This window comes from Bactrocera dorsalis, chromosome 3 (assembly GCF_023373825.1).
Source record: "Bactrocera dorsalis isolate Fly_Bdor chromosome 3, ASM2337382v1, whole genome shotgun sequence".
NCBI lineage: Eukaryota > Metazoa > Arthropoda > Insecta > Diptera > Tephritidae > Bactrocera > Bactrocera dorsalis.
In genome coordinates, this window is record NC_064305.1 from 1,920,438 (window position 1) to 1,933,622 (window position 13,185).

At 37.7% G+C, this 13,185-nt stretch overlaps 1 protein-coding gene across 1 annotated transcript in view; it reads left to right on the forward strand.

The window, feature by feature from the left end:
- The window catches only part of LOC105230208 (uncharacterized), a 155,079-nt gene that overhangs the window by 14,694 nt on the left and 127,200 nt on the right, over nucleotides 1-13,185 (forward strand). Inside the window, exon 2 of the mRNA XM_049452993.1 lies at nucleotides 1,060-1,352. Within this exon, the coding sequence (XP_049308950.1) occupies nucleotides 1,250-1,352 (103 nt within the window). The 5' untranslated portion in view covers nucleotides 1,060-1,249. The remainder of the gene's footprint in view (nucleotides 1-1,059; nucleotides 1,353-13,185) is intronic.

A 13,185-nucleotide genomic window follows, 5' to 3' on the forward strand; every position in this document is an offset into this window, starting at 1 on the left:
TAACTGTAATACGTAGACATTTTTCTAGGAGAAATTTATGATTCAGAGCAGTGTTTAGGGAAGTTCAAGCGCAATAAACCCGAGCTTTTGCATCGATATGTGATAATGGATGAAACATGACTCCATCATTTTACTCCGAAGTCCAATCGACGGTCATCCGAGTGGACTGCACACGATGAACCCGCTTCAAAGCATGAAAAAAAGCAACAGTGAGCTGACAAGGTTATGACGTCTGTGTTTTGGGACTCGCAAGGAATAACTTTTATTGACTACCTTGAAAAGGGAAGAATCATCAATAAAAAAGACTATTACATTGTGTTATTGGACTCTTTGAAGGACAAAACTGTCGCAAAGTGGCCGGATTTGTAGGATCAGAAAGTCTGTTTCATCAAGAGTGCGCACTGTTATCCAAGTCAGTAAACCCGTAAGCAAAAATACATGAACTGATCTTGGGTATTCTCCAGATCTGACCTCTAGGACCTTCCTTCCTCTTCTCAGATCTTAAAAGAATGCTCGCTGGAAAGAAATTTTCTTGGAATGAAGACATAATTGACGAAACTGAGGCCTACTTTAAAGAAAAGGAGAAATCGTTCTACAAAGGGGCGTAGAAAAGTTGGAGGGTCTTAATAACCAGTGTCTCTCCCTGTTGCATAAAAACAGCGAGTTTTTCTTACAAATATTTTTACTATAGTAGACCGGGGACTTTTCTATTATAAGTAATAAACAACAATTTTTCAATAGACATAATTAAAATAGAATTTAAAGTGTACGTAAAAAGAGTAAATAAGTGGTGTGTAACTTTGCTATAGGTTGCAAGCTATCTTGTTGGTTTAAACTGCCAAACAATAAAATCTATGAAATTTTATATTCTCAAGTTCAGCTAGAACTTAAATGTATAATTTATTGTAAAGAGTTTTAACTCAGTATTTTTTTTATTAAAATGTACCCATAAGCTACTCAAAAAGCCACTCAAATCACCAAACTTATTTTTTTATTTTTATTATTAGAAAACCTATATTAAATCATATTTATAATAAACCTCACTTTCTTTTCTTTCAGAAACTTCTTACAACGCTAAAACGCAAATTGCATCGCTTCATTTTACCGTGAGTTTATCACCCAAAATCTAACTCAACTAGTGACTCTAGTGACTCCAAATTGCGCGTAGAAAAAGTGAAATTAATGCACACAAACGCGCACATACATTTTCGTGATATTTGAGAGCAAATCGTGAAATTAGTGTTGGAAAATGTGTAAAAAACGTGCAGCAGCAGCGTTCCTGCTGTTAGTGCTGACCATTATTGGCAGTTATACCACACAGGGTGAACAACATCCAGCGACGGCGGATGAAGGTGAGTGTGAAAAATTATTTTTTCTAACAAAAAAACTTTTTGAGCATATTTTGTGGTTGGATTTTCATATATATTTTTATAGTAAAAAGTATAATAATCTCAGCTGTTACTAATTCTTTGTTTGTTTGCCGCTTCTTAGCCATTTTCACTCGCTGTAGTGACTAGAAATTAGTTCTCAAATGGTTTATAAATAATTTCGAAAATCTGCTAAGCCACCCATAGATTTTCAGCGTATAAATTAAGCGATTTTAAACGTTTCCGTTCGTCGTAATTTAGCATTTTCAGTACTTCATTGGCTTATTAGCTAGCAATCTGTCGGATTTAAGCTTAAGCTATGGCTTGTGAGCTTGTGATTGAGTTGCTTCAATGTGCAATTCTTCGTATCTTGGAGTTCCCATGCTGTCACGAATTTGTCATAAAATTAATAAAATTGAAAACTTAATGTTTTGGAAATCAATTCTCTCACATTCGAGCTTAGCATAGCCATACATACATATGTAACCCCAAACATATTTATATATGTCCGTACGCAAACGTCACTGACAACCCACGCAGCGCCTTTCAGCAGCCCGCTCCCTCGGTACTTTCTTCACCAGCTCATTGAATTTCCACTAAACTCAAAGTGAGTTCGCCTGTTAAGTGATATCCCTCCAGCTTCATGGGTAAATAAATTTTCGAATTCTTCAAAGTTTTTCTCACAGCAACAGCAACATGCACTCCAACGCACGAGCACTTACATTACACGAAATTTAATCCGACTAATAATTATAATATGCTGAAATATTCATACTTTCCGCTGTGTTCGACGCACAGTGCGATGCTCGCTTTACAAACACATTTGCATGGGAAAGTGCTTGCACTTATAAGAAATGAGATTTTCCGACGCGCTCTCAACAGAAAATTTTCACGCACTTGAGTACTTCAAGCGTGAGTACTACTGCGCATAAAAATTTATATGTGTGTGTGTGTGAGCAGTGTAGGAATGCAAGCTAATCCCCTGCCAGGCACGAAGATGCCAACGAAAATATGAAATTTTTTAGTAATAAGCGAAGTAAGTGGCGGCAAAGTCTCAGACTCTCCGAATGTAGAGCAAACGGTCACGAGCAAGCGGCGGCTGTTGCGCGACGTGTGTAGGAAAAAATCGAAAAAAATTTATATATTTACATATGTAAGTATGTAATGTGGCAAGAGGGTAGGGGAGAAATCGTGCGCGCGCAGCAAATCTACTAACAAAGTAATTGAATGTAATCGAAATTTAATCTTATTTAAGCGCATAATCACATAGTCATGTTATGGCAACAGCACCCAGCAATAACAACAAAGCAAGCCATAGCCTGCAGTGGGTTGGAACGAATGTGTAACATAATGACGAATGTCATTATACGCACACGCACGCACACACACGCATATACGAGTGTATTTAAGCGTGTATATACATACATGTATGCGAGCGAGTGTGCCTGTGTTGCTTGCAACGACTCACGCATAAATATGCCATAAACGAAAAGCGTTGGCACAAATCGATATTCTTAGCAATTTATTGGTACTTCACCCTTCCGCATAGTCAATAAAAACGAAGCCAGCAAATAGGAAACGCTCATATAATTTCGATTTGACGATTTGATGTGTGGGGAAGCGCTTGGCGGCGGAAGTGTGGGGTTATGCGGGTGACAAATGCGACTTACACACGAAAGTAATCAACACTTTCCGCTGGCAAGTGTTGCAAGTCGCTTAATGATTGTGTGTGTCTCAATACATACATACATATGTACATAAGTAAGCATGTGAACGCATTGTGTTAATATGTATGTATGAGAATGGAGCGTAATGAATGTGACTGCGCCGGGAATTTATTGGAATTACAAGCAGAGTTGAATGTGCAACGAAAAAGTACAGGCTTTTTTATTTGAGCGCCTTGCCACCTTTTCTATATATGATCGATCTGTTTGGTAGCTTTTCGATCCGGAGACAGCCTGGTGGCTTGTTGAATTTTCTTATGCTGGAGTTTAGTACTATAGAAAACCATGTTTCGGGACCATTCGTAGTCGATCGGTCGCAATCCATCTGAAGGTTTTATCACGCCTTTAGTTCTTGCAGGTTACAAGTGTTAGAAATCGGTTATACGCGAACTCATTCCTGCCTTGCTTGTTCCTAAATTTTATTTCTTCTTTTGATACATTTCTTTGTAATAGGAAAAGATGTCTACTACTTTTTATTAGAAACAAGAGGAACAATGTGAAAAAAATTTAAAAAAAACATCAAAATCCTAACCATCCAACTTAAAAAGCTGTGGCATACAATTTCTGGCGCACATAATTAATTTCTGTTTTAAATGGAACTCTCTTCTTTGCCTTTCGTAGCTGTCAACTCGAACTTTTGTTGATGTCAAGCGCACAAAAAGTAACAAATTCAAAAAAAAATAAAAAATCACCCAAAAACAACAATAAAATAAACCAAACCAGCTGTGTATGTCACCAGTCAACCCGATCATGACTACAAATAATGCGCGGCACACGTTGCCGAAGCCGCGTGCTTCAGCTCGTTGGCGTAAAAACTTTTGGAAAACTTTACAACACAAATTTTAGTCGGAAATTCTAACGACCTTTGTCGAGCCAAACTATTTGTTATTTAAACAATTTGTTTACTTTGTGCCATTGTACGCATGTCGTTACTGTTATTTATATAAATATATATGTGTATATGTATACCTACAAATATATCGCCGCTCAAGTGTTAATGTTTCAATTTCAATTTGAAACGGTATCTCCTTCAAACGCACACACACACACTTTGAGCGAAATCAATGGGAGTATTTAACGCTTTGTTTGCCACTCCAAACGCACATCAACAACAGCATGGAGTTCGGGTGCTCTATTTATTACCGCCACACGCTTTTCGCGCAGCGTAGCAGCCGTTAGGCATATTGCCCCGCCCATCTTTGCTATACCACCTTTCTTCGCGCCTTACCTGACTTTTAATACCGTTATGTTTACAAACTTATCGCTTTTTTCCTTTGTTACTCCCAATTGGTGTTTGAGTGTTGGCGTTCAAGTGCTCTTGTGCCGCATGAGTTGAGCACTCAACTCCAACTCACGCTCAGCGCAAATAGAGCTGTATCGAAATTCGAAAATTATACAAATTCGTACTACAAAAACAATAATCGTAAACATAAATCCATCAAAAACACTTCATCGTGGGCCGCCAAGTGCGGTTTAGAAGGAGTTGGATGTGTGTGTGCCTCATTTGAGTGCGTAATGAGGGTAAGCGCCTGATGGAGAGTGCATTGGTCTCTTCTACGCATCTTGTGGTGATTATTAAAGTGTTCTTATGAGCTACAATGCTAATTAAATGTATTAGATATGTGAAAGAAAAAATATGAAAACTCATTTCAGTCAATAAAAATTCGTATAATTGAGTATTGGAGAGCATACATACAAATAAAAATATTTTTTTCAATAGAAGCTGCATTTGATAGTCAATTTGGAGAGCCTACTGGGTGGCATTGATATGACAGTTATAAACTTTTCACTGTCTGGTGGTGGCACACACCCACAGGAGGGGGCTGACAAATCGAGAAGACTGCAGGCAATGTCTAAAGCAGGGCACCAGGGAAACAATGTAGCATCTCTTGTGCACTTGTCCCACGCTGTAAGCATCAGAGCTCCCCACGTTATGATACACTAGATGAGGTATCGATAGTGAGCCTGCAAAGTCTGTTAAAGTAGCATCAAGCGCAGGCATCCTAAATGTTGACTACATCTTTTGGACCTAGAAACCTGGAACTCCAGCTGGTAACTCAAAAGACCAAAACATAAGCGAGCCTAATATGGTCTTCTCTAAACTTTGTATAAATACACCAAGCTGGTTTAATATTGATTTTGTCATACATATAGTCGTGATCTCTGGCTTTGAAAAAGGGGCGTTTTCGTTGATTTTGCTTCGACACAAGTGCAGAAAATGGAAAAAAAAACTACGAAGGAACTCTCAAAAAGTATATAAAAGATTAAACGCTGCATTTTGGAGAAAGTTTTTGCCTGGCATTGCTATTGAATTTCATTTGTATGGTATTTCTGAGCTTTTGAATGCTAATCCGATCCAATCTACTAATCCTAGTACAATCTTTATATATAAAAATTACGTGTCTCGTTGTTTGTCCGCGATGGACTCCTAAACTACTGAACCGATTTGGACAAAATTTAGCACAATGTGTCCAGCTCAAACCAACTTAGAAGATAGGATAGTAAAAAAAATGCATAAATAAAAAATGCAGTACAAAAACTCTATTAAATGGATCGAAAAAGTAGTATTCATACTACGATAGTATATAGCAAGAGTATGAAAAATACATTTTTATCTCTTTTTATTCAAAAATTGAAACATTTAATAGTTGGTCTTTACATAAAATAACTGTAATTTAGCCAAAACTAAATTTTTAATCACTGAAACTTTCCCGTTGAATGAATCGCTTATGTGGGCTTTTCTAAGCTTCTTTAATGGAAAGCACAGATTTTAGTTCTAATAACGCATAATCCAACCATTAAAGCGTACTTTAATAAGCGAGGCCAGCATTTAAGTGGCGTTATATAGCTTATCTATATACTAATTTATATACTAATTTATATAGTTATTATATAATTTTATCGCGGAAAATCTGCCATTTTGGCTATGAGTGGCCAGCGTCGTGCACATGAATTCACTGTTTAATGCTTATTATTATTATTATTATTTTTTGCAATTATTTTTCAATTTATTCATGTGCGAAAATATGCATTACCACCGAAATTTCATTTCGCACCGCAATGCAACAACAAAATACACGAACTTCTATGCGCGAAAAGCCGAGCCAAAAAACAATGTAAGTGATAATGCTTGCCACAGAAATTATAATACGCATATGTTAAGCGTGAATGCATTTGCCGAGCGCAAGTGTGGAAAAAATTGCACGCGAGAAACATCGAAAAACACCGAAAAAAGCCGACTCAACAACAACAGCAAATATAACCAAATACTTGTGGCTTTCTAATAGCATTGTTGTTGGGTTAATTTATGGCGCATTTAACATCGCGATTAAATGAAATGTTGGCTTTTGCAGAGCAAAAAACACAAAAAGGATTTAAATGCAATTTTCTAACGGTGATTTTTAATATTAATAACGTAACGGCACGACACAAAGGCGGGTTGTGGCCGAGCATGCCACAAAGTAAATAATAAACAGCTTGCAGCGGCTGAGGTTGGCTTTAAAACTTAGTTAGTGCTGTGCTTTAATGAAAGCTAGAAAATTTTTAAGCTTAAATTTTTGTTGGGAATACTTGCCACAGACACTAAAGTTGCCATACACGAGTGTCTTCACAGCAGTTCGCGTTTTTTTTAATTTTCAAGCGTTTTTCTGAAAACTTTTTATGATTTGTAAATCACTGACAGTTTCGTGGTTGCATGTGTGTGTGCAACACCGCAAAATATGCAAATAACTGTAAGGGCATGCATTTTAGACAACAACTATAAAAAACCGCAGCATTTAATCAGCTAAATAGGCGCGCACACACATGCAAACCGACATGAACACAACCAGGAAACTGGCGGTGCGAAAAATATGAAATTTTTTTCTTCTGTTAACTTTAGTGTTTGTGGCATACGAGGAAAACTGTTTGCGAAAAGAGGCAACTAATTTCATTTCATTGCGGATATTGCACACATGCTGTGAAAGGACTATTTTGCGGTTGCCTTGCTGCGTTGCGGTTAAGCTTATTTGCCTGTAGAAAAAACTTATTTATTTCACACATATTCACTTATGTGGCTTGATTCAAGCATTTGTTAGAGAGAAGCTATAATTGCTTATAGAAAAATTATATAACGGTTTAAAATTCATAACAGAAATTTTAAGTATGGCTGCAACGAAACTATAGTACCCAACACAAATACAAAAATTCCGTAAAAGCACTTGATTTTAATCAGTGAGTTTGTATGGCAGCTATATGCTATAGTGACTCGTTCTGAACAATTTTTTGGAGGAATGCGTTATTGACTAAGATAATCAACCAAATAACCAAATTTTATGAAGATAACTCGTCAATTGAAAAAGTTTTCCATACAACAACTTAATATTGATTGGTTAGTTTGTATGGCAGCTATATGCTATAGTCGTCCGATCTAGACAATTTCTTGGGATGTTTCACTATTGTTTTAAGCATTAACTCATACCAAATTTCGTGAAGATATCTCATAAAATAAAGAAGTTTTACATACCAGCACTTTATTTTGATCAGTGAGTTTGTATGGCAGCTATATGCTATAGTGACTCGATCTGACCAATATTTTGGTATGATATAGCTCTGTTTTGAAAAATATTCTGTGCAAAATTTCGTGGAGATACTTCAAAAAATAAAACAATATTCCATACAATGATCTTATTTTGATCGTTTAGTTTGTATAATAGTTATATGCTACGGCACTCCGATACGGGCGATTCCGACAAATGAGTAGTTGCTTGAGGAGAAAACGGCGTTAGCAAAATTTCAAGTCCATGTCTCAAAAATTAACTTCCGAGTTTGACTATATAGTGATAGAATATAAGACCAAATCGACTCAACTCGTCAAGCTGATGGTTTATAAATAAATTTTATGGAGTCTAAGACATTTCCTAGGCATAAGAAACTTGGTGAAAAAGGAAAAAAAAGCTGAAAGAGAGGAAAGACAATTCGAGATTAACTGACCTCTAGTGTTATACTTCTCCTTCATGTGTTATATATTTAAAAGAGAGAATATCCCAAGTAGAGAAATGGAGAACAGTTTGTAGGCAAGAATTGGTATTGTGACGTGGGAAAAGGTCAGAAGGCATATGAAAACATGTTCTGAAGTCATTGCTGTTCCATAAAATTGTGCGACAGGTATAAATAAATAAACAGGACAGCTATATACGATATTTCCACTTTGGAGAGTGACGAAACGAACAAGCAACTGGCTTAAATGATTTCTCAAACTTTGAAGAGTGAAGAAACGAATAAGCAACTGGTACAAAATGAGATAGACTAGCATTAATAAATAGCGTTAGTTAGGTAGAGTGGCTGACCCACGACATACATAGGGCTTACTGAGGTCCATTATAATATTACCGAGACTAAAGTCCGCTTACTCTAGTAGTGTTAGAATAACAAGCGGCCAACTCTCAAGTATGTTACTTTGATATTGCTTTACAATGAAAATTTTAGTTAGAAGGAAGTGCTTTCGATGCTGATAGCGAGCAAAGAAGAGGCGAATGAAGATATCTGATATCTTCAAATATAATTTAGTTCACAAAGTAAAGAAAAATGATAACACAACGTTTTAAAATATGTTTGAATTTCTTAAAGCTTTACCTTGTTCCGGAAAATTTGCCTTGAAAGAGAGTAAAAAAAGAATAAAGAAAAATTCTATAAGGAAATGCTGCGTTGCCAAGCCTTATTCATATACTTTAATACACCAACAAAACTTTCAACGGAGAAAATTCGAAATTTAAAGCAGTTAAGATATATCCATCTTCTTCTCTTATCTCTTAAATCATTTCAAATTGTTTTTGTTGTCGTTTTTGCGCTGTTCCACATAACTCATATGTATTTTTGCTTACTATTTACACATGTAAACCGCGCATAAATAAATAAAATGGAAAATGTAAGGCATTATTACGCCAGACGTGGCGTTGAGCGGCCCGGCAGTCAGGCAGTCTAACGGATATGCACTCATACACATACTTATAAATGTACTGTACATATGTTTGTACATATATTGGACAAAACGCACTTCTTCAAGCAACGGAATTTCAACACTCCTGCTGTGGCAAGGACATGCCACATGCCGCGCTGTAGCGCTACAATGATAAACGACACGAAGGGGACGCTGTGCGAGCTGTTGAAATGAAATGGCTAACTAAAAACGCTATCACGATAAAAATGCGCAAAAAAAATCCGTATAATAACAGCGTGGAAAATCACAACGTTGACATTGGCACACATATGTCGCACAGCCATAATATGTGGCACACGAGAGTAAACGCGCACACATGCAAGCATATAACCATACATACACACACAGCTGCGCTGAAACGCGCTGAAATGCGGCGCAAGATTGAGGCGGATAAACCGCGCGAATATTGTATATTTAGTTGGCCGGGGTCACCGAGCCAAAGCAAGCGCGTAGGCAGACAGACAAAGCTGAGTGCGCGTTTATTACCTAGCTGCGAAAGCTGCTTTGCCACAGTGTGCTTGTGGCAAGGATGAGCTTTGTGTATGTGCGGATGCCAGCGAGCCTTGTTTTGGTTATAAAAAACGCGCAACAGCGCAGCCACGCAACTAAACTGCCGCGCCGCGACGCAAGGATAAAGCGCCAGCACAAACCCAGCCGCAAGTGGTGCCACGTAGCGTATTATGTGAGCGCTGTCGGGGCTTATGAGTAAATTGGCGCCGAGTTCGAGCTGAAGTGCGTGTGCTGGCATATGTTTGTGTGCGTATATATATATGCGCGCATGTATGTGTGTTGGTGTGCTATGACATTCGGTCAGTCAGCGTGGTTTGCGGCAGGGCGAGAGGTGTGTTGGGTCAGGTGAACAACTTCAAGTGGCGGAGCAGCAGCATGCAAAATATGCCTTAATGCCGCGCGCTTAAGCCAAATGAAATAAAAACATGCCAGCAGCGTGAAGTGCCCCCAAACAAGCAGTAAAAGACAGCAATAACGGCACAGCGAATTAAGTGTAGCAAGGTGAGCAAAAACGTGCAAAGTAAACAAGCGAGGAGCTGAAACTAAAAAAGTCATGAAAAATCACATATATTTTTGCAAGTCGACCAGGCGCGTAGTGCGGGTGGCTTAAGGCGGAATATCCATGCACACCTGCCACACAAATAGCTATGCTTATACACGTATATATATACATATGTATGTACAAGAATTTGTTTGTAAGTGTGCTTGGCAGCTCACTTACGCAGCGCTTAGTTTAATTCGCTCTGAAGTTGCGTACGTGCTCAACGGCGAACTTGCAACAATTCCGCTATAGCTTGCAGCGCTTTTGGGTCGCCGGTATGCTGAAAAGGTCTCAACTTGATTTTGATTAGCGTTAACAAAGCTTCTTAGTTAGCAAGTTGTTGGAGTGAGCGCTAACTCAAAATAATTTTAAGTGTTTCAACTTTAAACAATCAAAATCAAGTTTTTGGGCTCTTAAAACGTTTGAGGAGAGTTTTTGTAGTTTTCTTAGATTCTCTTTAGCTTTAAGAAGGAGTGGGAAATAAATAACAAGATTTTTAGCTTTTTCGCTTGAATGCCTATAGGCCAGTGTCCAGTAAGAACTCCAATGATTGCGGTAAGGTGAACTTTGCTCAACAGCTCTCTTATGTTCGATCACAGAACATACATACATCATAGAATATTATTTGCTTGATTACGATTTCGAGAGTTCTCTCCTTTTTCCTTTAGATCGAAATATAAGGTTACCGATGCGTTAGTTACTCTCCTCAATGTTTGCTCTCCATGAAAGCCTTTTCTCAAGAGTAAGCTCTAGGTATTACACCCAATCAACGGGTTGGAGACGCGAACCTCCGAAGGATGGCAAAGGCACGTTTATGAGCTTACATTTCGTTGTAAATAAAATCACATCAGTTGCACTTCGGTTGGCTCGTAGACGGTGTTTAAAAATTTTCCGTGCACAATACGAGCGACGTCGTCAGCACAGGCTATCACCCGCCTATCCTCAGTACCGTCTTCTCCCAACACTCTTCGACTCAAGTAAGCAACAGCGCAGAAAAGTAAGAGAGATACAAATAAAAAAGCACAAGCCTTGCAAAAAATTCACTTTTGAAACAAAAATACTTTAAAACCGTTGTTTTGTAGCAACAAAACAGGCTGCTTTCTCTGCGCCAAAAAATATGTAGCATTCCTTATTCTTGCCCAGCACGCTCAAGCGCCAAAAAGTATGCTTTTATAGTATAAGCGGCAAATTCATTTTCGCCTGCATAAACCGAAGTTTGATTCACTTTTATTTCAATCTTTTTTGCTTTCTTTCTTTTACTTTCAGTTTTGTTCTCCAGACTCATATACTTTCCACACCCAATTCCCCCCACTTATTTGCACCAGGCAAAAAGTAGGCACTCTGCGTCCATTTAATTTCGCCGTTGCGTCCGCGTTGCGCTGCGCTATGCCGCGTTGCCACGACTAGATTTATTTATTATTTATTCAAATTTTTTCGCGCGCACTTTAGCTCCTTTTTTAATTTCGCTGCGTTTGCTTTAGTTTTGCAGTTCAAAGTAAATATTTAAACAGAGCAGCATTCTTAATATTTTTTGTTTTTTTTTCTCAGCTGCACAATGCTTATTTTTGTTGTACGCTCATTAAATTTCAACTTAAAGGATGAAAACTAGAAGGGTAACGAGGAAATGCCAGTGGCAACGAATGGAATAATAGCAATAGAGGTCAAAAGTACACTGAACTGGGTCAAATAATTATAAGCGAGTATTTGTTCGCCAACGTTTTGTGATTTTAATAAGGCAAAGGACCTTACGCTGCGTAAAGGATATGGCGATAAAGAGAAATTTGAGTTTTTGAGTATTAAATTGCACTTTTGCTGGACGGCAGAACTGTTGAATGGTTCAATGTGTAGTCAATGCGGGGCTGTTGTTGGAAATATAGTTGGATGGAAAATAGATAGAGAGAGCATATATAGAGAAAATATAGATTGGGAAAGTATATATAGAGAGAATTTAGAAGGAGAAATTATAGGTAGAGAGAATATATATAGAAAAAGTATAGACAAGTATAGATAGATCCGACTTTATGTCTCAGAAATATAAGCTGACAATTCTTATGCGGCCGTAGCTAAAAGATGATGGACAGATATCAGTACTTCATTTCAAATAGTTAAACACTTTTCGAAGAATGTTAAGGTTTGCCCTGCGATAAAGTCGAGCTGCTGAAATTGCTCTTCTTAGAGAGACAAATAGCGCTTTCGAGGAAGCTTTACGAATAGCAATGAGCAGATTAAACTTTCTGAATTCAAATTTCAAAGCAACATGTTGCATATACAATATATAGTACATACTTATCGTCACTTAAAATGCAACAAATCGAAAATCGCTGTCAGATATATTAACCAATAAATAACCATTTTATAACTAAAACTGTAGTTATTTTTCAATATGACATAACCATTTGATAACCAAAACTCAATTTTTGTTTCAATATGAGTGGTTTCTATTATAGCATTTTTCCTTCGATATAAAAACCAATATATAACCACTTTATAACCAAAACTCATGTTATGTTTCAGTGTAAGATAACCAATACTCAAGTTATGTTTCAGTATATGTGGTTTCTACTACAGCATTTTTTCTTCGCCTGTAAACTTATGAAAAATTATGTTGCGTTATTTTGTATTTAAGGTGACGATATATACTTACGCTTATTCGATATACAATTTTTCCGACATAACTTTCCTACTCCCTCAATACACAAATTTCTCACGTCTATTACCGCCTGCCGTCACAAAATATGCGAAATGCCTTTTTATCGCCCACAAGTTCAACAAACTGCCATCAAAGTCGAATTTAATAGTAATTCGGCGGCAAATTTCAAGCTCGCACACTTGTCACATTGCCACATTTCAAAGTCGATAAAAGAAATCGACAAATTTGCGGCAAATTTCGTTTTAATCAGCGCAATTCCAGACAACACTTGGCCTAACTGGCAGGCCGACAGCAAAAAAGCGAGAAACAAATATGTCGGCAAACAGGCGAGCTGCCGAGCTGGCAACGCCGGCATCCAGCGGCGGCTGGGGCGCTTGCAACATTCATAAAATGCCATTTAAATTGCAATAATCGGT